The sequence below is a fragment of the Pristis pectinata genome, chromosome 13, assembly GCF_009764475.1.
Source record: "Pristis pectinata isolate sPriPec2 chromosome 13, sPriPec2.1.pri, whole genome shotgun sequence".
Lineage (NCBI taxonomy): Eukaryota > Metazoa > Chordata > Chondrichthyes > Rhinopristiformes > Pristidae > Pristis > Pristis pectinata.
In genome coordinates, this window is record NC_067417.1 from 27,407,338 (window position 1) to 27,430,885 (window position 23,548).

Here is a 23,548-nt window from a genome sequence, read left to right on the forward strand (position 1 = left end):
TTAAGGAAACACATACATACATGAACTTACATCACTGTTTTGGATTGGCCTGGTTCAGAATGCACCTGTCAAAATGAAAATAATTGAAAATTGAAAAGAATTCAACTCTAAGTTGACATCTTTGGAGTTGAATTCTAGTTTCAATTGACATTCAAACACAGTGAGTGGGTTTAATCAGAACTCAATCAATATACAAAATAGAGCATTTTACTGAAGAATGATAAATACCAGAGGAAGAGGAGGGAAACATTTCATTTCCTAACATATTCAAAGTAGGCCATGAAGAAATCTATTCCCCAGTAAACAACCTGCTGGCTTAAATCAGAACTCTGGACAACAGATGAGAAACAGGGCAAGGTAGGTGAATGAATAAAACAAGACTCTTTAATGTTGTTTACTCAGGTTCTTCATATACCTTACCACTACGTCATTAGATACTGGTAATTATCACCCATACCAATATGTCTATGCAAGTCATGTAAAATTAACATAATGTCACAAAAAACAAGAAGTTAAATATCTCAATGAAATCAATCCAAAAACCATCCCATGTAATAAAAATTGATCTCCTGCGATGGATTGTAAACTGGTCTTTTGAACACCGTTAACTAAAACAGGTGATTTCCTGTGAGTCAAGCCAGCATAACCTAATAAAAAAAATCTAGCGTTGTTCAAAGATTCTATTAGTCTGGTAGACAACTTGTATAAATTTGAATCAATTCAATCTGTGAAGAGGAGAACTATGACAGCCAATGAGAGGAAAGCTTTTTTTTTTATCATGGATGAGCTTTTAAATTGACTATTTGGCTTTAAAGAACCTTCATCATACTCAAGACTTTAGTAAAAGGTCTCAAGTTTTTGCTTCACCTTACCACTTTCCTCAATATGTAATCTATTGATGTACTGAAGTTGCTGAAAATAGAAATACCAGCAGGGGGAGAACTTGTGTTAACACATGGTTTATTAAATAGATCTATTTAAACACCGAATCTGGTCCAGCATTTTTTTTGGTTTGAGCTCTTCATAAAACCTCACAAATTAATGTTAATGTTCAATTGAAAAAATGTTCCAGATGTACACAGCCTTCTATGTGCATTAACTGTACACTACAATTGCCATTTGCACAATGACATCTTTCACGTTTATATTTTAAACAGAATTATATTTCTTAAGATTAAAAACAGGATATTTATTACAAATCACAAGGTGGAAACTATTTTCATTCAAGTATTTTGCATTGCATCTGGCACAAAATGGTGACCACTTGCAGTAGCTGTAATGACCTTTTAACAAAGCCAGTGATTTGTTACATTATTTAATAACATTTTGAATCCCTGCCAGGTTATTAGATAGGCTTGTACCCACATCAGCTTCACTATAAACACTATCTCCAAATGCTTAGCTGTGTACAACTTTTAACACTGCAAAATAGCATTGGCTTCTGTAAATCTTCTGAAAACATAAGCAGTTTCATCTACAGAGCAGCAGTGATGAGAAGCCACATATGGCGTTCAACTAAAACTACTGAACCCTGTAGAGCTGTAATATAAAGTACATCAATACTGCCAGGTTGCCAGCTCTATTATTATATACATTTTGCTATTTATACTTTACATCTGTTCCCATCCTTTTATCCAAATTACAAATATTTCTCACAGTTGTCTCAATGCAGAAGAAAGGAAGCACATTAATCAGAAAAATTAGATTAGTAAAATTAAATTTACCCGCAGACCTCACGAGGACATGAAGTTTTTAACTTAAACTGAAATGGGAGGAAAATAACTTTTTCATGCTCATCTTTATGTTTCAGATCTGAATCTTTCTTTGCAGTTTTTATCCAGACATTTGCATGTTTGTCCCTTATTAGAGATTTATCCACTATTCACCCCAGTGACATAAAGAAGTAACTCAGAGAAACAGGTCAGACAGATGGCAGGAGCCATGTTTCTTTAAATTCTTTCAATTACATTTCATTTGTTGTGCACTATAACATGGCACAACTTTCATCTTTAGTTTAGCCAAAAACCTCCTCCCTTCTTCCCAACCCCCTGTTGCTATATGCAGTCCTAGAGTTTAGCGTGAAGTTTAGATGCAGCAGCTCAGAGCAGCTGGGCTCAGCTACAAGGGAATGATAATGACCTCAGAAATCTGCTGTTAGTTTGACAACAATAGGGCACTCAGTAGAGTGGAAAATTGTGTTCGCCAGCTAGCTCTGCTCAGTTACTAATTGACATTGCCAAATATTTTAAGAACAATTGGAATGTAAAAGCAACAAAAAGGAGACCTTAATCCTCATACTTTTCAATTTTATTTTTGTCTGATATTGTTCAATTCAGTTCCAGATAGTACATACAAGCTTGAAACAAATACTTCTGATCATGTCTGCCCCATGTTTTTCATATACAGTATGCCCTATAAGTGGGAGTCCACATTATGTAAGGTGTGGAAGCACAGAGCCAGGGTGTGACTCTGGGTGTAACCCAAAAGATAACTCCTATGTCTGCAAAGATTGTGAAGCAGCTGACCAAATACCCACTGCAAATATCAATACTGTAGAAACCAAACAAAAGGCAAGTTGAAATTAAACTCATGATTACATTTAATCTCTGCCTCACTTTGTGAGCTTTGCTTTTACCAATGTACTGGCATTCCATGTGTTGAGCACAGTTGTGGTTTAGAGTAACGGAGCCTGCCAGAAACTGACCTAAGGTCATGTGGTTAACAACCTCGCAGATGGAAACGTCCTCAATTATGCAACGCGGCATAGTTAGGAGGAAAAGTGTATCTTTTAAAATATATTTTAGTTAATTGTTACAATCTTTATCAAGGTTGTAAATGACTCCCAATCCATTGCATATCTTATAAAGCAGCTACAAAGGAAACTTTCTCCACCATGTATGATTCTTTATTCATTTCAGACAGTTACATTTTTTTGTGCTAAATGCAAAAGATTTGAAGGTGGTGGACAGTTAATAGGATATTGAGCTACCGATTGAGCAAAGTTCTAAACCAGAGATCGCTAAACTGTTCATAAGAATGTCAGCAAAAAAATTATTTGTAAGAAATATTCTTGCTTCTCAATTATCAGAACACATATTTCAGAGAGACTGCTATATTTTGAGGACAAAACACCAGGAATGTGCACCTTGAGTCAGAATGAAAGCTTCATTAGACATGTAATTATTCACACACTTGTGCACACACTTCTGCAATCACTGCTAGAATTGTTTTCCATGGACTTTACATTCTCATTAAGTTTGCATTTGGATAGAAGCAGAAATCCAGGGTATTTGCTGTCATAAATTAAGTGTATATTAGAACCATTCTTTCAAAGCCAGTAGAATCTATTCCCCATCAAATCAAAGTCTGATCAGTTCTATGGAATTATGTCTGGCTATAAAGTGGAAACAATCCCCTTGTCAAAACACTTAAGCACCTATGAATGTTTTTAAATACTTCGTTAACTTAGCAAAAAGATCTTACATTTACAGCAATAAAAACAAAAAGTCCCACAAATACCCAGCAGGTGTGGCAGCACCTATAGAAGGGGAAAGAGAGTTAAAGTATCAGGTCAAAGACCTTTCATCAGTATTTAGAAGAGAATTCCAAAGATTTACAACAATTTGAGAGAGAAAATATTCATTCATTTTTTTTGTCTTAAATAGGTACCCCACATGTTTAGTCGGGTAGTGGATGGTAATACTGAAAGCAGAAAGTTAAATATGGAGAGAATGAATACTAGTTCTAGATTCTCCTGCAAGAGAAAATATCCTCTTTGCATCAACTCCGTCAAAATCCATCAGCATCTCAATTAATTCCCCTCTCATCCTTTTAAATCCCCACCATCCGGACCATGCCATTTTCTCGCAGCTACTATTGGGCAGGAGGTACAGAAGCCTGAAGTCCCACACCACCAGGTTCAAGAACAGCTACTTCTCTTCAACCATTTAGTTCTTGAACCATCCGGAAAAACCCTGATCACTACAGTTTAGCAATACTATGACCACTTTGACCGCTTTGCACTAAAATGGACTTTGTTTTTGTTCTATTTGTGTTCTTTCTTGTAAAAATTGTGTTTAATTTATGATTTATTTATGTTTTCCTTGTGAATGCAGCTATGTGCCTGTGATGCTGCTGCAAGTAAGTTCTTCATTGCACCTGTGCATACATGTACTTGCGCATATGACAATAAACTTGACTTCAAACTCGACTTTAACTTTCCTCATAAGACAAACTGGCCATTCCAGGTATTAGACTATGAAATCTTCTCTGAGCTGCCTCTAACACATTCCTTTGAAAAAGAGACCAATACTTTCCCTATAGAACCAAAACATAGCACACCTATACCCATGACCCCCACCCCCAATATTTATATTCAATTCCCTTTGCAATAACTGATAACATTCTGTTAGTTTTCTTAATTGCTTGCTTTACGTGCATACTGGTCTTTTAGGAATCTTGCACTCAGACATTGATTCCTCTGCATATCAGAATTCTGCAGTCTCTTACCATTTAGATACTATGATCATGTTTTTGTTTTTCTTGCCAAAGTGAACAATTACATATTTTCTGATATTGTACTCCATTTGTGAGATTTTTGCTCATCAGCTTAACCCTTTGTAGCCTCCTATGTCCTCTTCACAACATATTCTTTCCCCTCTCACTACCTATCACTACATTCACCCTCTCTCATCCCCCACATCTCGCATGCTATTCATTTTCTCTATATCTGACTCTCTGCTTTCAGTATACCTTCTACTTCCTTTGCCAGTCTAACTGTCCAAAAGTTCCTCTCTAATCATCCTCCCACTGTCTTGTTCCCATTCTTGGTATTTCATATTACATTTACTCTTTCTGCTCTCAGTTTCCTTCCCACAGTTTCACCCAATTATGACACAATCTTCACTCTTTCATTGCCTCTTTCACTTCTTTCTCCTCTTGCACTATCTTCCATTGCATTTACTATTTCAGTATATTCTACTTTTTTTTAATCATAGCCTGCCTCTTGGAGCTCTTATTCAATTCCCATGTGCATTCATCTGCTCTAAAAATGATTTCATTCACTCTATCACTGCCTCATCACTTATTATCTCTCATCACTAAGTTCCTTCAGGGCCTATGCTCCCTGAATTCTTCATTGCCTTTCCCTATTCAGCTATTCTATTCTTAGAATGTGTCTGTTAGTGAGAGTCAGAGAGTCATACAGCACGGAAACAGGCCCCACGGGCCATCACATCCTTACTGACAATCACACACCCAGCTATACTCATCTGATTTTTCCTCTCACATCCCCATCAATCTCTCCAAGGATCCCCGTCTCCCCCAATTCCCCTGCCAACAACACACGCTCGGGATAATATATGATATGAACAATAACTACTTTCCTCTTAAAACTTAGACCAATTACTGAGTATGATGGGCAGATTTCCCCTGCTGTGGTAAAATGGTTCCATATAGCTTGGGAGAAGGTTTGAAAATATTTATTGCAAGATTTCAAGGGTGCTTGACCCAATTGTTTATTCACATCAGTAGCTGAAGACTTTTGGTAAACCTTTTGGCCTGGGGTCTAATTTGTAGCAATGCAATGAGAAGGGCAAGGAGTAAGCTAAATTTTCTCATCTGCCTTCAATGTCATGGGAATGATGCAGGGTATTTTTGTTGGGCACAATGCAAATATCCAAACATTTCTCTTTCACAAAGCAAACAACTGCAGATGCTGCTATTCTGAATTAAAGCCAGAAAATGGTTGAACACACCACAGATCTGGCAGGAATCTATGGAAAGATTCAGGTCAACAATCATTCATCAGAACTAGTGTCTATTTCCACATGCTTCTGGACCTGCTGAGTATTTCTAGGAATTTCAATTTTTATTCCTTTTTCATAGTTGAAAACTACTTAGGGTGCAAGTGAAGGGTCTCTTTCTACATGATCAGGTGCCAAGCTATGATATGGAGTTGTAGTTGGATTTGTTTGGCCATAATCAACATAGAAGACTTGGTCTACAAATCCCTGTTTTTCAATTTTGCCAGGCCAGAAACTTGATTATTGAATTCTCTTCCCATCCCCAGAAGATAGCCTAATAAAGAGCAATTTAATATATTTTAAATCTTAGGGAAGCAGCTAGTGTAATGAGTTCCTTAGTGTGTGAATTGTTGTCATATATCTTGGGATCACAGCCTTCCTTGATTTGTTTATCTCTTCACCTCCAGCAGTTGAAGCCACTAAAGTAAGTTGTTTCCCTATGGGGCTCTGAAGGATGGCTGTAATGCACTCACACATTCAAAGGTAGATCCAATGCTTATCATATTGCTCAAAAGTGGTCCCCTGGATGGCTATTCCAAATCTGGCAACTAACATCTTTAGAGGCGAGAGGAAGAAATAAGCAAAATCTTTTAGGGTATTTTTTTAACAATGTCCTTCCTCTGCCAATTTTTCATCCAATTAGCAGAGCTGCCGGGAGAAGCCTGCTTAGGGCTCCATTCCAGCTATGTTCCAACAGGTCTGATTTCCTACGGGTGATGGCATTCAATACGTTTGCTCTATAATGGAGAGTCACACTGAAGCAGAAGAGAAATATGCCTATTCGACCACACCCTATGCCTTGGACTGTGAGATACTGGGGGACAAGGTGGGGGAAGACACTTGAACATTTATTTCAAAATGTTTGAATCTGTTTCTGGTAGATCAAAGTTGTTGGTACCACTGACATACAACAGGGGTCCATATTGCTATTAAATTCTCTTTCCATTCTGGTTTCCCTCCTTGGAGGAAATTGGGAAATCAACCTGATATGCTTAATAGCCCTGAGACTGGAAGATCAATAATGCTCAAGCCTTACTGTTGTGATGGTTGTGAGTCGTGCTACATCACAAAATGTATCCCAGACTCGGGAAAGGGAAAAATCTACATCAACCTTTCTCCAATGTGACACATCAGCCACTGAGAGACTGGAATCGACTGGTCTGTCTGCAGCAGACTCAAAAAATTTACAACTGCTGCTGGTGACCCCAAAGTCCTTTACCATAATGTTAATACCTGACTAGTCAGACTGATTCATTGATGGGATGCTGAGTCCATAATTAAGGTTTAATTTACAATTTTCACTTTCATCCAGCAACACCGTGATCTTGCAATACATGCTCAATATTTTTCTTTTAACTGCAGAACTTTATTTTAACTCCATTTAAGTCATTGGAGAAATCACATTTGGAAAAGGGCAGTTTTGCATTCAATCCTTTCAATAAGATATTCAGGTGGTTGACACAGCTTAGGTAAAACATTAGAATGACTCTGAGGGTTAAAACTGAATTTTAAAAAGTTAATAAAAGTGTTTTCCTTGTTGACAGGCAATGCTGAAGTATGAATAGGCTTGTCTAAATTGCTGACAGCCACAGATAACACATGGTGATGTAACTGATTACAGGACTGGAGATACTGGTCCAGAATCGGCTGACCTCAACTGAAGCAGAAGATGAGAAGTTTTTATTTTTCCTAAAGGGAAATAGATTATATGAAGTAGTCTCCTATCAACACCTGTTATAATTGTGTCAGATAGTTCCTTTAAAAACAACATTGAATGAATACCTGGCTAATAGGAAGAATGAAGGTTAACAGCAATAGTCCACTGATCCTTCCGGTAATATGGAAACATTCTACAGAATGCAATTAATCTTTTTAACAACATAGAATCTATTCTCAGATTGGTACCTCAGAGTTTTCATTTAATAACCTTCCAGACACAATGTAAAAAAAATTCAGGGCTTTATCTTCATGGAAATTTTTCTCGTCTATTCACAAAATGCATAGTTGATACATTCAAAATGTTTCTCTCATAATGTTCTATAGTGATTGATATGCTGATTCTTCACCTCTAGTGAGGTACCTTCCTTGGCATAAATACACATTGGAATTTCACAGTACTTCACCATGAGTGAGAATGTAGAAAATCAACCTTATATTGTTTTTTCCTCACACCATATGTGTGAGAGGGTGTCATATTTATCTATGTGTTAATTTTCAGATTTAGAGGTCCTTCACAGGTAGTGAGGTGCAATGGAAGGAAGTTGGAAGTGTTCACCAAGGTTTCTATGCCCACTGGCAATGGTGCATCAATCATTGTTACGTCAGTGATATAACTGACCATCTCAGTGCTGTAAAAACTATTTATAATTTAGTCTCTCACTCAATTAGAATATTACTTTCAATGATATTCTCCATGTGGCCCTCTATAATCATTCCAGATTGTGCTGGTGTGACTGGCTTTCATTGCAATTTCAAAATCTGTTTGAAGTCCACTTTAAGCTTAATTTAATAGGAATGAATTCTAAACTGCTTATGGAGATCAACAAACAATGGAGTATTGGATTGATTGGCACTGATCTCCTAGAGGGGGTGTGTATAGCAATGCCATGTTCTATCGGCATGGCCTTGCTTGCTTATCGCTGCCTTAAATTTACTGCCCCACCTATTTCTTATTACTGTGATGTGTATCTTTTATAAATACTAATTATATTCCTGCACTTGAAGGAACACGATTTCATCTCTGTGTTATCAGTAGAAGGTTGTCTTGATACAAATTACAGCAAACTGGGTGGTGGATGCATGCTGACAGATTGGTGAATAAATGATTAAAATCTGTGGTAACATGAAAAGGAATATGAACAATTTGCTTTTAAAGATTTCCACTATTGGTCAGTTAGCAGGACAAGTTGCATTATATGAGCCGTCTAAACATTTAACAGCAACTGTTTGTATTTATATACCACGCTTCTTGGGTTGTAAAACATCACAAAGTCTTTATAGATTGTGGGCAAAGAGTAGAAACCAAGCAGAGGAAGAATAGAGAAACAGAAGTTTCAGAAGGTGATACCACAGTTATTTATTTTTAGAACACTAGTGATACTGGTGAACAACATTAATTGCACATCCCCATTTGGCTCTTGGGCTCTAGGGAATCAAGACACATGTTGTAGGGCAGGGTGAACCCATTTCCTAAAGGCCTTTGGTGAACTGGTTGGGTTTATCTGACACCAGAAGCTTTCATCATCATTTGTCGGCTCCAAACAGCAAATTACTGGAAATTTTGATTTCAATTTCTCAACGTGATGGAGCAACACACAGTGGCTCTTGAAGAGAGAAAGAAGTAACAAGAGGAAGGCACTAAAGCAAAGGCACAGGTGCTAAAGGAGCTGCCATTTAGGGTAGTGCAGTTTAAGAGGAATTCTGGAATAAGGTAAGGAAACGGAGACATCTGAAGATGAGGGTGAAGATTGCTCTGGTATAGGGGAGCATGATAAAGTTAGGCCGGGTCAGGTTGTAGGTCCTGGACTGGGATTTGAGCCCACAGGCTTCTGAATCAAAAAGCAGGAGAAGGAAATGACAGGCGAACAAAAGCAACTTGTTAATGGATTGGATGCATGGAGTAAAATTGATGCTGGGGTCAAGCAATAATCTAAGTTCTGCACTTCTGGGCTTTGCCTGAAGTAATAGTTCAGGCTGATGTTATCGAAGCTAGTGTGTAAGTCCATAGTTATTGAACAGCGGACTGTAGTATAGTTATCACTCTGAAATGTTAAAATGGTTTAAGTTGTATAAATCATAAAAAATAAATACAGTGTCATTTTCATTACACAGAAATGCTCCTGCTGTTCCCACTGAGTTGTCAGACTAATACAGGATTTATATTTCTCAAGAATGGGAAAAGAACAAACTTCCCTACTTTGAATTATTCTCACTTGATGTGTGTTCTGTGGTAAAAAAAACACAATATCCAAGTCAGAAAAAAACAAAATCAGTTTATTGTATTCTTATTAATATTAATTCATAAGCTATAGGGTTCTCATTTACATAGCTTGAAGGGTATAATTGATATGTATTAAGGATAACATATTAATGAATTATGATAATTGTGACTACTTTACATATGCAAAGCAGGTTAATTAGAAGCTATCCTTATGCCTGTAACTCTGAAACCACAATCCTATCTTTATAAAACTTGGAACATATGATTATTATTGGAATCTGGATAATATCCTGATGAAGTATACTAATTAAACGTGATTTGCATATTAACTGCATTAATTAGAAAATGGGCTTTCACCTGCACCTCAAAAACTGCAAATACTATCTTTATGTCATAAAAGATAATGTTTTAATTAGCTATCCTAATTAAATTACATTTACATATGTAAATTGTGTTAATTAAAAAGCTATTTTCCTCAGTGTCTCAAAACTGCAAGTTGTGCCTCTATAAATTTCAGACATTTTAAGCATGCTGAAATATTTAATATAATGAAATTACATCATGTCAGACCTTACAGCCAATCATCACCTCTCCACATTTACTTCTTCCAGCTGTTATATAGATTTTTACTTCTAAACTGTGTTGTTTTTGTAGATGGCTTACCCTATTTCATTGATGTATAGAAGGCTCCAAGGGTTTCTCGGGATAGAAAGTTAATAATGGGAAAAGAAAACATGAAATACTCTACTATCAGCCTTCAGAATTATAGATGATATAAGAAGTGAAAACTACAGAGACAAAAAAAATGTGATGTAAAAATAATGAGATAGAGATGCAAGGGCGAACCTTCATTCTGCCTGCCTGGTGAATTTTCAAGTTTCTCAAGTCACTTATTCATTTTTAAACCTCCAGGAAGTAACTGGCTCAAATAAGATGGCCATAAATAAACACTACCTATCTAAGGGTAATACAAACTCTTTATATATTACTAAGTCTGATAAGTAATCATCAGACCTACTGAAGTCAATGGGTTTCCACTCTCATCGCTGTGACCAGAATGAAATTTTTACAGTCCTCTGGGTTTGTACAGGAAAGCCTTAAAAGATATTTTTTTTCCTCGGCTTTCCTTGAGGGCCCAAAGGGAGCAGGACAACTTAGAACACTTCTGCCCAAGACATGCCGCTCTGCCCCATCTCAACACATTTCCTATAGCTGATCACACCATTTGTCTGATCTTGATGGGTGTTCTGTGGATCACCCACTTTTTCACTGCTTCCTGTCATAGTGGTGTTTAGTCAGGCAATGTAGTTTAAATGGAGCCTAAGAATTAAAATATCCCAGGCTTCATTTCTGGGAAAGCTGGCCACTTATTAAATTACATCATTGCTCATCTATCGAAAAATGGTCAAGAGCTAGAACTGGGACCTGAGAGAGCGGAGTACACTATCAAAATGGAAAGAGGCAGGTGGACACTGAGGTGATCTGTCAAAGGACAGAAAAATACCTTACGCTCACAGTAAAAAAGTCAAACTGGAACAATGCAACTACTCAGGCAAATAAACCACAACTTACAGACCACCTGTGCAGTTTGACATGGCAACTAAATTCTTTAGAAAAGTACATTATTGCATTTGGTCACTTTAAACCATTTTACTGAGGCTCAATTGGTAATAAAGCAAAACATTACTGCTCGAAGGTTTGCTGTTGTATTATCTAACTATTACAGAAGCTAGTGTGCAAGAAAGGTTCCTGTGTTTGTTAAGGCAATGACTTGCTTCAAAGCTACATGCTTGTCGTACCCCTCAGGGCAAGCTGCTTCGGAAGTCACTTGTTTTGTTCCCTGTACTGTAATGTAAACTTAAGTCTTGAACCCAACATTTCTATCATATTAAATTGTACTAAACTGCCTAACAATACCTCTAGTTATAAAAGATCTGAACCATTGTAACAGGAGAAAGACATTTTGCCTCTGTGCATTCTTCACCTGAGCACTCGGAAAATCAAAATCATGTAGCGGTTGCTACCGCGGAATAAAACAAGACTCTACTCGGAGGATTGCCAAACAGAACTGGTTTATTTTCCTGCCTTGCGCGGGCCCTTTAAGGGAGAATGTTCCCGCCCAAAACAACCGGCAATGACGTAAGTCCTACGTCATCAGGACTTTCCCGCGCGCGGATTCTCCCCGTCGCTCGGAAAGACGAGGCCTGCCGCCATCTTGGGCCTCGTCGCTCCGATGCCGCGCGACCCGACTGCCGAGCCGGTTCGCCCGACTAGACGGTGAGTCGCCACAATCCCCACTTTTGAGGATCAGCAGTGAACTATGGAAGTTTCAAAAAGTAAAATATGACCTTGAGTTTTTAGCACTGTGAAATAAATTGTGTGCACAGTTTAGATACAGCAAACTGGTCATTATTATGGCATGGATGTTACTCAGAAAGTAAGAAGCTTTAAAAACCTTTACTTTTAAAAAAAATCATTATATTATTGTCACTTAACTCTTCTTAAACAAAAATCTAAATGTACAGAAAATCTTTTGAAGCACACTTGCCGTTTTCCCGAGAATATATATTTTAAATATCATCTTTTAAACAGAAGCAAGGTATTCGACTGTGATTGTTATCATTCTATGGGAAAACATCACAGAGATGGGACAGCACAGGGGCAGTGATAGTGGAGCTGCCGCCTCACAGCTCCAGTGAGCTTGGTTCAGCTCTGACCTCCAGTGCTGTCTGTGTGGAGTTTGCACGTTCTCCCTGTGACTGCATGTGTTTCCTCAGAGTGCTCTGATTTCATCCCACATGCCAAAAATATGCAGGTTGGTAGGTTAACTGCCCATGGTAAATTGCCCCTAGAATGTGTAGATCAAAGGTAGAAACTGGGGAGAGGGTGTAGAGTTGATGGAAATAAATTGCTACTGCTTTAAACACTAAACACAACAGCTTAAAAATCTGTGTGTAAAGAAGCCTTTCCAACTGTCTATATTTGTTTGTTCCCGATTATGAGGCTGATTCTGCTCTTCAGTATCAACATATTCACTACTGGAATGGGTGCTGCTGAACAAGTAGAAGTGGAAATCTGGACAGTTTGCTTTCTACCCATCTCCCCTCTTCACACCGTCAGCCCACCATCCTTCCCTTCATCCCTCTCTTAAAACAAGGGCTTGAATTGCAGTCCCAGCAGATTTTGATAAATGGGTATCAATCCTGGGCCTTTGATTGTTCTATGTATTGCTTGGGTTGAGTGATAAACATTTTGGAGCTAAAGAAGTAGGTGAAATACACAATCAGTGATATTGATTATCTAAATAAAAAAATCACTTACTGCTACCTGTGGGATTCCAGATTTTTATTTTTATTGCTACCACATGAAATGCCCTGTTGTCACTAACTCAAAGTCATAATTCTCAACTGAAAAATCCCAGTGCAAATGTTGTCTTGTATATTGATGCCATTTTACATGCTCGTTGATCCATTCATCCCCTCCACCTTCAGAGCAAGTTGCTTGTTTCTGCACTACCACTGCATGTTGTGTTCACAAATTTTACTCATGGCTATTTGATCATAAGTTTAACCCCACTTATGTTCAATCAAAGCCACATATTTTAACAGATACTTGATTCCGAACACAGGTAAAAAGCAACACATCAGATAACAATGGGTTTTCTTGCATAGTTTGCATTCCTTCGGGTAGTACACTTAAGCATCAATGTCAAAAAAAAAGGAGTTTTAAAGTGAATAGTTTTGTTAATCTGTTAACAGCATTATAAACCATACAACCTGCAGTGTCCACATTAGGAAAGATAAGACAGTAGGATAATTCATATTAATAGAGGTGAGGTGAAGAAATTATTTGCTGTATTCATGGACTTTTCACCTAATAACGACAAAAATCAACAATGTCAAATTTGGCAATGCTTCCAATAGTTCTGTGGCTTGCACACAATGTAGATGAAATCACTGCTGTGGTGTCCCAGCTTAAGAGTGTACAGTCCCTTTCCCAGCCTCTTAGACTTTTCCTAGATTTAATATATTTACTACATATATTTTTAAATGCTGTTGATAGTGCTTCGGAAAGATAATCATGCAACAGTATACAACTTTCTGAACTGTTAAAATACAACACACAGATGGGGAGGGGGAATAATTGTTCTTGCTCATGATGGGCCAGACCATCTGACCTACCATTCGACAGTTGCTGCTAGAATTTACCTGCTTTTTGGGTTGAAAGATGGGCACGCAAGTGGAGGGGCATGCTGATGATCAGCCCTGTACCTTCCCACCACCTCCTGTACTGTTAAAGGGAATTGCTAGCTGCATCATTGAGCCTCCTTGAAGCCTGGATTCTCCAAACATTTGAACCAGTGGATGACCTCTGCTACCAGTGAGCTAGGCAATGATGGGATCCTTTGATCCACCTGGAGCACAAAGTTTAGGAGGTCTCAGGCTGAGTAAGGAGGTCTCAGGCCGAGTGAGAAACTGTGAGAGGACAGTCTGTGCCTCGGTCTGAGAATTGGGAATGGGGCTGTGAAAGGGGTGGGGAGTGAGGTAGTTAGTGCTGTGAGACCACTAGACTTTCAGTTAGCTGATTTCTAACCACTAAAAGAGATTGGATTTTATTTTGAGTGCCTTCCACAATTGCAGGGGCTGAAGTCCGAATATTTTCATGTTTTTTATTCCCCCTCCCCCTTCCTTGCCATACCACCAATAACCCAGAGCAATTCCAAGGCTGTGCCTTGTACCGCTCCTCTTCCTGTGGACGCTTCACTGAGCAGGGGCTGACTGATCTGGCTGAGTGCCTCATATCCATTCCCATCCTAAAGCAAGACACAGCTGAAAAACACCACTAAAGGGTTCCACAATGGTCACCTGCGAAGTGATAGAAATTGTGTCATCAGTTATGTTGTCTTCAACGTGAGCTGATGACATCTACTTGCTGCAGGAACTCCTGGGGAATCTGGCAAAATCAGGAAGAGTTTCTCCAGAATAAAGTAAAGAAAAATGCCAGTGAGTGGCTGGTCAGGACATCTGGCCCAAGGAGTCAAACACATTTACATACTTACCTTCAATTCCTTAAAGCTGCAGAGTGACCCACAGCCATTGTAGTGTTTATTGGAAGAGACTTGAATAAGAGAAACATCCTCCAATAACAATGGAACTATTTTTTATATCTCTCCCTCACGGCATTTCAAAGGAATGTAATGACATCAATGCTGTGTTGACATCATCCTACCTTATTCCACCTCACCACATTAAAATTACTGATGAATCTATTTTACTGATGTGGAAACAAGGAAGAAGATGAGAATTTCAGTGTTAATTCTACAGGTTTAATTAAATACTTACCTAAATAGCTTATTTAAAGCTACAACATTAACAAAGGCATGTTTAAATCAAATGTGAAAATAGGTATATGTTTTAGCAGGCAACACATCAATCAGTGACGATTTACACGATTAACACTTTATTATCAGAATATGTAAGAAGTTAACAATTAACATAAAATACTTTCAAACTGAATCACAAGACAGCATTACTCCTACCAACCCTGTTTGATCATGGAAACAGTATTATGCTGCACAGTTTATTCATTTGCTCTGCTATAGTTTTCTTTCAGTTAGCATTTCATAAAATGACTTGCAAGTAATAAGTTGCAAATTGGACCACAACCCAGGAACTAGCCAGCATATTTCATGGGTATTTGAACAACAGCATTAAGTACTGTAGGCATCTGTGGAATGTGCAGTCTGGATTTTATTTTTTTTAAAAAACAATTTTTTGTCAAGATTTTTATTTAAACTGGTGTTATATTCATTCAAGCAGGAAGACACTTCATGCGGATAGTGTGCTAGTTTAAGAAGGAACTAAACAAAAGTGATGAATTCCACTCACTTATTGTGTTATTCTGTCATTATCTCCTTTTCCTTTGTGCAATGTTTTCTTCATTTTGTGATCAGAGTAATGGCCTAATTAGGTCTCCTGGGTTGCCATGACATTTTTTTGGCTAAACATTCTCAGTTAACTACTGTCAATGAGAACTTCTACCTCTATATATCACCATCAGTGGTGCCACCAATAGCAATTTTCTCACCAATATCACCTGGATAGGAAGGATGTTGGTGTGACAGAAAATCCACTTATAGTTTCAGACTCTAACCAAAATTCTGAATGGGCAAAGAGAAATTACTGTTCAAAGACCTAATGAGAGTAGAGACAGGATTACCATAAGAGGGAGCAAGAAGAGAGAATTTGCAGGGCTTGTTACATCAGGGAAAGCAGCAGCCCCTGCTTATAAATTATAGGGCATGTGAATGGTTAAGATGGAGAATTCCATAGCACAATTGTTCCAGACCCCACCAACTTCCCTGTCCGTTATCCTCACCTGTGCCAACCAAACCTCATGCAAACACCTAAACACACAACAAAAGCTTCAGAATAACATGTGGAAAGAACATTTTAATGAACCTGTTCTTTGGTGACAGTGTGTAGGTGAATTAACAACTTTATTTACACTGTACCCATTTTTTTTTCCACAGTGAAATCAACCAACAAGGTCGAGTGTGGTATAATGTGGGTTCCCCCTTCCTAAAGCCCACTTTGCATATTGGCAGAAGACCAATTTCACCTCCACTGTCTTTAATTTTACAATGCAAAGATGGGTTGTGTTAATTCTTAGCTCTGCCAGAACCTTTGATATAAAGCAACGAAAGGATTAATAAAATGTTCCAATATTATGCTCTGCCACAATCATAAACCTTTACTTTCATGATGGCACAGTAAATATTTAGATAAGGAAAATCAGCATAAAAGTCACAAGAGAAGCTGTACTATGAACACAATGTTCAGCCCCACCAGGGTACCTGTTTTGATTTCTGTACTTCCAGTGACATAATCACATAAACAAACACATACTTCTTATTTGGTGGTCTCTGATTTAGGTAAGTACTTTGACTCAAAAGAAAACCTTCAGCTTAAGTTCCCATACTTTTTCACTGATGCCTGAATAGATATGCGACCAAAGAAAATATACATACAATCTATATTATGAATTCTAAGTGCTGCCTGCTGTAAATATACAAGAATCCAATGTCTTTGAAACCAAGTAGAAACCTGAACATTTATTAAACTCAAGAGAAATACACGCACATCTCGTACTTCCTTCAAGAAATTCAGCTCCTTAGTCTTGTGAGATAATTAGCAAGTGGGAAAGGAAATGGGCTAAAAAAGAAACAAAATAATCAAGGTAGATTATTCTCTTGAACGGTGGACTAAGCTATGTGAAGAAGTGTTAAAATAATTTAGAAATCTCTGTGTGCATAGACAAGTGCTAGGAGCCGAAAGATAATGATGTTACTTGAAAAGCATTACGGTTTAGACTTCTGATAAACATTTAGTCACAACTCTCCAGTTTCAACTATACTTGAACATTATCCCATCTTAGCAATTATAAAATGTTTAAATGTAATGTGGGAACTATAACGGGGAAAAGCATGCTTATGTTACCTGAAGATGGAGAAGATGGGTTTGGACTATCTTCTTGTGTACTTCCTGTCACAGAGTAGCCACCTGCTGTCATGTTATCCTCTGTTACATTGGCTGATCCAGGTGTGGTTGACCTGCTCACAGACTGGGAATCTTGATCACTTCCAGATCCACGCCGTTCATCTAAAACACCCTGGATTCCTTCATCTCCAGGTTTCCTTCCCTTCTTATGCACTCTGGAATGGACAACAACTTGATGATAGGTCCGAAACACTCGGCCACAGTCTGGGCATTCAGTGGGCTTTTCTTTCATAGTTCCATGGTTTTGTCCTAATCCAGCAATTTTATATTCCAGACCTTGATTCATTCCTTGTGCCATGAATTCCCTGCTTCCCATTAGATCATCTTTACCAGAAATGTCATTAATGTTGGTTCTTTTAGGGCTTTGAATCAGGTCCCCATCTAGTTTCTGTTTTGATTTATCTCCAGCTGCAAAGACAAATTCTCCTTTGTCCTTGTCAACACTGGCACCTGCACTGGGCAGACTGTCTTCCTGACCAGGGTGCAGGTGCTTCTTAGGCAGAGCAGCCTGCTCCATTACCATTCCTCTTGTCACCAGCTGCCAAGCCTGGTAGCTGTTTACAGGATCAAACTCAGCCACACGGGCTACCGCCTGCAAACGCTCCATGCAGCTGGCCTTTAAAGGAGGTGCCAGGGTCAAACATCCCAGTAAGGAGCGCTTGTCTCCTTCCACTATACCACGAGCGGCGCTGCTCACAGGTACTAATAGTTTCCCAAGCATTTCCTTTTCCTTCCTAGCAATTTCTGCTTTATTATAATGAAGTTGGCTTTGTTCATTCAAGCTCAATTTATCAGGTGATAAAAAACCGCTCTGTAAACAAGATACATATGCTGAATACACATTCGAGTGGGAATCTTGCACCATATTGTTTAGACTCTCAGATACCTCTTGATCACTCTGAGACGTATTCTTTACAGCCAGTTTGTTGAGATGGACCTTCATGTGGTTTTTGAGAAACCAGGGCTCCTTGAATCGCCGTCCACAGATCTGACAGCTATGTTCAAAAGAATCCTTGTGCTTTCGCATGTGACCTTTCAGGAACCAAGCCTGGCTAAAGACTTGGCCGCAGACTTCACAGCGAAATTCATTACTGGATTGCTCTCCATTTCCACTTGGTCCCTGACCTGGCACTGACTCAGCGGTTATGTGTGCTTTCTCCACATGACTGATCAAGTCTTCCTCCTGAGAGGCAGCAAATTCACAAAGAGTGCACTTGTAAGGTTTGTGGAGTATTCGAATATGACGGTCCAGCTCCTCGCGTTTCTTAAACTTCCCCTTGCAAAAGGTGCATCTAAATCCCACAGTAGCAGCTGCTGGTTCTTCCTGTGTGCCCGTGGGCTTGGGGCTGCAGATTGTATTAGAGGCATCAGAGCTACTCTGGCTGGCTGGTAAAGGCAAGCTGCTGGAGCTAATGACAGCCTGGTGTTGTTTCCCATCAGCCCTTGGCAGGCCAAGACCACCCTTCATCTGTTTATCCCTCAGGATGGCCCTCTCTTCCAGCTCATGCAGAAGCCTGTTTTCTTCTCTGACCCGCCCACGACCTTTCCCAAGATTCCCAAGTTTGTGAGTGCGGAGATGAATCTTCAAGTTACCTTTCTGAGCTGCCCTGTGATCACAGTAAGGACATTTGAATGGTTTCTCCCCAGTGTGAGTGCGCATGTGGAGAGACAAAATGCTGTTAAACCGAAAGCGCTTACCACAAATGGGGCATGGGTACTTCCTGGATTTTTTTGCATCATCTTCTGTGCCATTCATCTGTGAAATTATCCCAAGGTTCTGTCCATTTAAGAAGTGCTGTAAGTCAACTCTCCCATTCATACCTAAATTAGTGTCAATATCTGTATTCAGCTGATTTGCCAGCAGGGTCATTTGATTGCTGATTGGCTGGTTAGCCACTGTTGGGTGACGCTTTTCCTCCAGTCCAATCGCTGCTTTCTCCTCAGGGTTTTGTCTGCTCTGGAGTTCTGGAAAGGCATGTCCCAGTTGTGCTGTCAACTGATGCAACTTCTGGGTTATTGGATACTGGCCATTTAGTACTGGTTTGCTGAGCTGGACATCAGCTTCAGGCACTGCTGAAGATACACCAAGGCACAAACTTGCTTCCTCCATTCCTAACATAGAAAACAAAAGGGTTCTGTTAAATGTGTAGAGCATTTTAACAAAGCACAGAAACGTTTTTACTTTGCAAAATTTAAAGATAATTTCATACACAGTAACAACAACACTTCAGATCTAATACTCCACTGGCTTCAGAGCTCCATTTCTCGACCACGGTAATAAAATAGTTTTATACTAATTTCACAAAACACAGATAAAACAGCCTGGCCTTAGTTTCCAAATGGCAAATATAATATTCACCGTTTTGTCTACACCATAGAAAAGAGAAGCTAGACAGTTCATTGTTTCCTTATTATTCTGTTGATTGTTAGCATTTGCAATTCTGAATAAAAAAGCCACACTGAATTATTCCCTATGCTTGTGTTAATTTCACCTATTTTTTAAAATCAGTTTATGCTTAGTTAAAATGATTTAAAACTTTTATCCATGTGTATACCTATGTGTTAAGATTATGACCTCTGTCAGAAGCATGCCTGATAAATGAATGAATTGTTAGTATCCTTCAAGATAACTAAAAATTTCAGTGATAAACCGAAGCTTCTGAAAACAAAAACTATAGGCAGTTTGTTTTGGTTAATTGAAACAATACCTTTTAAAGCTGATTATTTTTACTGCTTTGGAAGTGCATTGGCTGCAGTAACACATGATTACAACTAAGCTTCAAAAAGATATTGTAAATATAAGAAGCTCAAAGATCTAGGCTAAGCTCACTAATGTTTAATAATGCACAAATATTTTACATTATATGTTAACACATGGCTTTTAAGATTTCAATGGACATTGGTAAAGTAATTGGAACAGCCAGTCTTCCTTCTTAAAGGAGATACCATCATTTGGGAACCCAGAAACTAAGTCAGTAATATATGAAAGGATACAACTGCAATACAGTGGGCTTAAACAATATTGTGCATCTTATCCTTCTACTCTTTTATTATAGTCAGCCAGACCACATTTGGTTAAAATATTTCCTCAAGCACCACTTTGGCAGTAATATCAAAATTCCTCAACAGTGTGGGATAGGATCAAATCCTAACATTTCTATGCTCTGAAAAGCTTGCTCCACTTATTTTTAAGAAAGATATAAAGAACATATTAAAAACTACAAATATTACTTTTGTACCAGACACCTGATATTAAGATAAACTTCTGTTCAGGGTCACTAAACAGCTGAAAACATTCGAACAAAAATAGACCAAGGATTTAAGTTTGTACATTAGCTAGAGGGTTGGGACACTGAACAAGGACATGGATCATTCGATGTTTAAAAAAAAATTGGACCATAAATATGCAGCATCTCTATGAAGTTTATTGTGTCACATAATATATAGCACAAAATAAAGTTCAGAGTGCTGTGATTTAATTGGTCATGGTCTGTGCAAGAAGGAATGCTGAAGTTAAACTAGGAAATCCTAGTTGGAAATCAAAAACAAGGAATTGAAATGCCAAGTTTAATACAATTCTGCTTTTGCATTAATCCAGTTATTCCTGATAGTTAATGACTTCAGATCAAATTGTACATGGCAGAACACACTATTCTGAGGATTTAATTCTATTTCTATAAAAAAGTGAATGCTGCCTGATATTTTATTGAAAATCTGCTTCTCTCAACACCTTTTAGCCCTATTCCTCTATGCAGATGGGAAGATGGACATATGGGCTGCAAGCACTAGCACAGCTCTGTCATTTTGCCAGCATGATGGAAAGGTACTAAGATATGATGAGCAGTGCCAGTTTTCTCACTTAGTGGCCTGGCTAAGAACTGATGAAACTTGCCACATATGCTGGTTAGTGGTTTGAGTGTCAGCAACAATCGGACCATGAACCAAGGTAAGCAACAGTCAACTGAAAGCTTTTAGTTAAATCTCTAGTATACATTTTCACTAATCACAAGGTCAAAGTCAATCAATTGAAATAAATTTCTGTGGTGTTATTTCATTATTTGGAATTTTCGGGGCAAAGGAGCAAAATTTACTAATGTGAATAGATGACTAAGTTCACCATAAGACCATGGAGCAGAATTAGGCCATTCGGCCCATCGAGTCTGCTCCGCCATTCCATCATGGCTGATTTATTTTTCCCTCTCAACCCCATTCTCCTGCTTTCTCCCCATAACCTTGAATGCCCTGACTAATCAAGAACCTGTCAACCTCCACTTTTAATATAACCAATGACTTGGCTTCCACAGATGTCTATGGCAAAGAATTCCACAGATTCACTACCCTCCGGCTAAAGAAATTCCTCCTTATTTCTGTTCTAATGGAATGTCCTTCTATTCTGAGGCTGAGGATGCAACCATGTTTGGTTGCATCTCATTTCGGTTTGAGGGACATTGAGTAATGCTCTGAAACACAAGCATCCAATTTTTATGATCAGGATAGTTTTACATTAAAAAGAGAAGAATTCTCAGGAAACATGTATAAGTGGACTCTGAATGAATCAGGGTAATTTAAGATGTACACCATAAAACTTGTTCAGAACCTGGCAATAAAGATTGATTATATATTGTTTTCATTAAAATGTTATCAGCTATGAATTTGTAATGAGAGATTATAATAATAAGTTACAGTTAAATCCCGGAACATGACAGTTAACCACCTGAGAACTGAAATACTTCTAAGTTTATTTTTTCCCTGAGGAATTATCAAGGTTGTTTGTAAATCAATTTTTGCCTCTTTTGCCCCCATTCCTGAAAGCATCAATGCCTAGAAATCAATTGCATAATGCTGTCTTTCTCAGCATCCCCATAATTTTACCAAGTGCCACAGATGCAAGCTACCCTCGCATTTCAGTTTCTGTGTTGGTATATGGGATGACATCTTTCCCTATGCAACACTGCCTTTGGAGAACAGTGGAGGAATTTGGAAAATGCTGTCCTGGGACTGATTATAGTAGGTAAATCTTGGAACAACCTGTTCTTCTTAATCATTGCCTGTTAACTTAGCGAAGTACTTACCTTGATGTATTGTGCTCACCACCCACCTTGCATTGACACTCTCACTAACCCACCCCTCCATCTCCAACCCAATGCCCCACCTTTCAATCACCAGAGCACAAGCCTAACCCCCCATTTGCCACCCTTAACCCTCCACCCCAAAGGAATTGCCTGTCCTGATTCCATCCTCGCCAACATTTCCTCTGAACCATCCCCAGCCAGGGTCCACACCAACCCCTTTTCCCAACCCCACCTTTGAAAATGCAGAGCTCTGATGCACCCACCTCCCACCTCAAACCACTTCCACATCCATCCTGCAATCCTCTCATCCTCCCACCATGGTCACCAACCCTCCCACTCCCCTCCTCCAGTCCCCACATCCTCGAATCTCAGCTTCCTAAAGAAATACCAGAACAGCACATTCTCAGTGCAGCAGTAAGGGCCAATGACTTAGTGGTCCAAAATAGCCCTTAGAATTTCTCAACCTATGGTTGCACTGGTTCTACAGGTGGTAATTATCTTTTGTACCTCTTCCAAGTGATTGTGATTAGTCTGAAACTTACAAGTATATGGCAGCAAGTCTTTCGATCACGGCAGGAAGAATAGGGGCCAGGGATCAGGCTGGCTGATGTTATAACCCAGCCCATTCATTCACACATTCATACTTAAAGCAGGGCTGACCATCAAGAAAGGAAATCCTACTTGTATTTCCCCTCTCATGCCTGAGGGCTTCTTCCTATGACTATTTGTGTACCCTTCTACCCCTTCTATTCCTCAAATTTACCGTACGACAAGAATTGAACACAGAACTTCTACAGTTTGGAAAAGTCCTATTGAATGGAAAATAATTTTTCCCATTGTTGGGAAAAATCCCTCAAAAATATTATTTTGAACAATATACTTCGAAATTATAATGCAGAATTACATTTTGTGTAGCAATGGAAAATTTACAAAAGCAATCAATCCTGTACTTATTCATTACAGTTTTTGCACAACTCTGTTTAGATAGTGGAAAATTATTGACATAAAACATCTTTTCTGAAGACTTGATTATAAGTCTTGGTTGTTGTTCCTTGTCCTAACCCGAGAGACCCCAATAGACTAGATTAGTGGATCTGTAGCCAAACCACTGGATGGAGCTCCCTGTGATGGCAAAGATGACTCCCTGTGAGTGTAATCAAACCTTCTCTTGTA

At 38.7% G+C, this 23,548-nt stretch overlaps 1 protein-coding gene across 1 annotated transcript in view; it reads right to left on the reverse strand.

Annotated features, from left to right (window-relative positions):
- The window catches only part of znf536 (zinc finger protein 536), a 389,095-nt gene that overhangs the window by 190,317 nt on the left and 175,230 nt on the right, over positions 1-23,548 (reverse strand). The window contains exon 4 of the mRNA XM_052028395.1: positions 17,244-19,415. Coding sequence (XP_051884355.1) covers positions 17,244-19,413 — 2,170 coding nt within the window. The 5' untranslated portion in view covers positions 19,414-19,415. The remainder of the gene's footprint in view (positions 1-17,243; positions 19,416-23,548) is intronic.